Raw genomic sequence first — 4,284 nt, 5'->3', positions numbered from 1 at the left:
CACACGCACACACACACACACACACACACACACACATACACACACACACACACATACACACACACACGCACACACCCACACACACACACTGATGTCAGTGAGCTATCATCCAGCTGCTGCTGGTCTGACCATCACGAGCAGCTTGGGGTTCAGTGTCTTGCTCAAGGATACTTTGACATGTGGACACGAGGAGGAATTCAACCATCAACCCTGTGATTAGTGGACAACCTAGGGAGAACCTGACTGCTCCTGATACTGAGACACCTGTGTGTGACTGGGTGAATGAGTGTGTGACTGGGTGAATGAGTGTGTGACTGGGTGAATGAGTGTGTGACTGGGTGAATGAGTGTGTGTTTACCTGTTCTGTGGTCGTAGAATTCTCCTTCATTGACAAATATCTTGTCGAAGATGATGGTTCCAGCTCTGTCCATGGGGACAGTGAGGGCAGCAGAGAACGAGAGTCGGGGTACATGAGCATCAGCACCAGGCACGCCTGAAAACACACACATACACACACCCACACACACACACGTATAAACATAGCACTGCAGAGGGAGACAGCACTAACCACAGATCACAGTAAGATCTCAGTGTTGTTGAAGGGTACGTACCTGCTTCACCTCTGGGACCTGGAGGAACCAGATCAGACGTTAGAAAAAGGATTAGACTCTGTCTGTTTGTGTTGATATGAAGAGTCACAGTAAATTCAAGCTCGCTACAAATGACCTTCATATATTGAGGAACCAGGTGTTCATCCATGTTTACTCTATGTCTTTATGAACTCTCCCTCCATCATATCAACAAGACTAATATGTGTCTTACCAGGCTGACCTCGTGCTCCACTCTCTCCCTGTCGCCCAGGAGGTCCAGGGGGCCCCCGGGCCCCTGGCAATCCATTGAAGCCTCTTTCTCCTGGGGGTCCAGGAAGGCCTGTGTAATCATGTATGACAACACAGATCATTATTCAACCCTGACTTTACCATTTTATAACAATTTCTCCAAAAGTCACACTGACACAACATTTGTGGAAATTCTGTGTCTGTACTGAATTAAATGTTTAAACTGATTTAAATAAAGTAACTGGATCCAGCTTGTTCTTTCATTAACTGAGGAATAAAGTCACTGTTAGATGGAGGAGGGGTTACTGCTGCTGTCATACCTAAATCAGTCTGAATTTGTCAGAGTGAAGAATCTTCCATCATCTATACTGGGCCCTCCTCACTAATGTCTGTCCTTACACCAACATAGGACCCTGATGGAACCTGACTCCACCTCTGTGACCCTCTTGCTGGATCTCAGTGCAGCTTTTGATACTATAGATCATTGTATTCTTTTAGACCCACTTGAAAGCAAATTTGGTGTTTCTGGCCTGCCCCTCACCTGGTTAAAGTCCTACTTATCTGACAGAACACAGTGCATCTCCTATAATAACACTATATTGACATACTCTGCTGTGAAATACGGAGTACCCCAGGGCTCTGTTCTTGGCCATCTGCTTTTCTCTCTCCATATTTCACCTTTTGGTCAAGTTATTTGCAGTCATGGAATTAATTTCCATTGTTATTCTGATGATACTCAGCTGTATGTGCCTATAAAGGCTGATGATTCCTCTCAGATTACGAATTTAGAGGTCTCTTTGGCTGCTGTGAAAAGCTGGATGTCTCAAAATTTTTTGCTCCTAAATTCAGACAAAACCAAGATGCTGGTCGTTGGCCCGACCCAACACAGACACCAGTTTGATCAATTAACAATAACTGTTGATAACTGTGTGATTTCTCATAGTCTGCCAAAAATCTGGGTGTCACTTTTGATTCTTCCCTCTCCTTTGATCAACACATTAAAGATATCAACAAGACCGCCTTTTTTCATCTACGTAACATAGCTAGGACTCTTTCTTTTCTGTCTAAGACTGATGCTGAAATCTTAAATTATGCTTTTGTTTCATTTAAACTTGATTATTGTAATGTTTTGTTTTCTGGCCTGCCACATGCTCGTGCATGCAGCTAGGATTGTTACTAAATCCAGAAAATTCGACCACATTACACAGATTTTAGCCTCCCTTCATTGGCTTGCTGTTCATGTCAGATCAGATCAGGCATACAAGGTTCTAAATGCACTTGCTCCTTCATACCTGTCTGATCTGCTTAAACCTTATACTCCATCTCCTGCTCTCTGTTCCCAGTTAAAAAGACGTCCGCTGGCTGCAGAGCCTTTTCCTATCGGCCCCTCTGCTCTGGAACAACCTCCCTGCTGATATCAGACTGATATCTGATATCTGACTCCGTTCAGACTTTCAAATCTAAACTTAAAATTTATTTTTATGCCTTTACTTTCAGTTAGCTTCTTATTCTTTTACAAACTAAGGCTTTGTACCTCTTGCCATCCTACCACCAGCACGTGGGCCTCAGTCTCAATAAACCATTAAACTCAGTACAGTATAGTCCAGGTTGTCCTGCCGACGAGATCACTGTAAACTTTCTGAATATCTAACTTAACCCTAATTTTTGAGCGCCCAGGCTGTGTGCCTCTCTCTCTCCCTTCTCCTCCTTTTCTATCTGCTTCCTATTCCTGTCCACAGCTCCTCCCCCAGAGCTGGATCTGCAAACCACCTACTGCCCCATGACCCTGTTTAACAGCTGCTGCTAAACCTGCTAATATTTACAACAATTAATAATGATAACTATTAATGTCATTAGTTGTCATTACTATTTTTATCAGTACGAGCACTACAGTTGCCACTACATTACTATTGCTGTTCCTGCCGTTACTGTCACTATTATTAATATTACTATCACTGCACATTCTTGATCTTTTCCTCTGTGCTCTCTCTTGCTTTTTCTCTCTCTCTCTCTCTCCCTCTCCAACCCAACCAGTTGATACAGATAGCTCCGCCCACCCTGAGTTCAGCTCTGCTCGAGGTTTCTGCCTCTTTAAAGGAAGTCTTTCCTTGCCACTGTCACATAGTGCTGCTCGTGGTGGGAACTGTTGGATCTCTGTAAATAATATTATAAAGAGAAGGTCTAGACCGGCTCTGTTTGGAAAGTGCCTTGAGAAAATGTATGTTGTGAATTGGCGCTATACAAATAAAAATTTACTTGACTTGACTTGATGAAGCCACAAGCCAAAATGTGTTGGTCTATTAAAGTTGAGCCAGAAACCTCCACCTCGCTTCTAACACCAACATTCAAATGTATAGGTATTTTTGTGCAGCTCAAGCTGCTGTCCATCTAACTACATATTGCAACATGGTTAAAACTAAATCTCTTTATTTATCTTAAACAGTATGTTTTAAGCAAAACCTGTTGCGTAGAAACAGATGTACTGACTGCAGCTTGTTTCAGATAATAAACTTTCTTCCTCCCCTAAGAATTTTAGATATATGTGTAGTTTCCTGTCAGCAGAGACTGCAACTATATTTATGCTCTCTATGATGTTTAATTGTACGATTCTCAGATCACAACATGTCCCCTGCTAGTAACACCACTCTTAAACCACTACAGTCCTTATACACTCTTTGTCTTTCCACCAACATTTTTTACATCACATGTATCTTCTTATAACTTGAATAACATGACAATCTACTATATTGATCTATTATATTATACTTATATATTGAGTGTTTTATGTGTTCTACTGCTTTGTTACCGGTTAGGGTGCAGATATCAATGTTTCTGCTGAGAAAAAAGATCTGAAACCTTAGTTGAGCTGAACTTCATGCTGTTTATGAACATTACATATAATAGAATGAAACAGAATACAGTAGAGTCCAGCTCACCGGTCAGGTTGTAGTCAGAGAAACTCTGAAGGTCTTTGAGGACCTGGTTCACACTCGAATTGAGGTTCTTCATCCTGCTCTGGACGTCGTTCTGGTTCTTCTCAATAAAATCCAGGATTCCTCCATGATGGATGACCGAGTCATTCAGACCAGAGACACATGTCCACAAACTGGAAACGTGTCGATTCAGTCCTAAACAGAGGAAACATCAGATAACAGGGGACACATGGGAACAGGGGACACATGAGAACAGAGGACACATGAGAACAGGGGACACATGAGAACAGGGGACACATGAGAACAGAGGACACATGAGAACAGAGGACACACGAGAACAGAGGACACACGAGAGCAGAGGACACATGAGAGCAGAGGAGACGAGAAAAGAGGACACATGAGAACAGAGGACACATGAGAACAGAGGACACATGAGAACAGAGGACACATGAGAGCAGAGGACACGAGAAAAGAGGACACATGAGAACAGAGGACACATGAGAACAGAGGAC

General features: G+C 42.7%; 1 protein-coding gene across 2 annotated transcripts in view; it reads right to left on the bottom strand.

The window, feature by feature from the left end:
- The window catches only part of LOC111667220 (EMILIN-1-A), a 16,953-nt gene that overhangs the window by 2,523 nt on the left and 10,146 nt on the right, over positions 1-4,284 (bottom strand). The window contains exons 10-13 of one of the 2 annotated variants that reach the window (XM_023422859.2): positions 3,776-3,967; positions 823-930; positions 612-629; positions 359-493 (exon numbers count right to left, since the gene is read on the bottom strand). In XM_023422859.2, coding sequence (XP_023278627.1) covers positions 359-493; positions 612-629; positions 823-930; positions 3,776-3,967 — 453 coding nt within the window. The remainder of the gene's footprint in view (positions 1-358; positions 494-611; positions 630-822; positions 931-3,775; positions 3,968-4,284) is intronic. The other variant, XM_023422860.2, reaches the window with a different exon arrangement.

Source organism: Seriola lalandi, unplaced genomic scaffold (assembly GCF_002814215.2).
Source record: "Seriola lalandi dorsalis isolate HSWRI2012SDOR001 ecotype SW California unplaced genomic scaffold, Sedor1 jcf7180002054686, whole genome shotgun sequence".
In the NCBI taxonomy this organism is placed as follows: Eukaryota; Metazoa; Chordata; class Actinopteri; order Carangiformes; family Carangidae; genus Seriola; species Seriola lalandi.
Note: the sequence above shows the minus strand (reverse complement) of the source record. Positions and strands in the feature narration are given on the sequence as shown.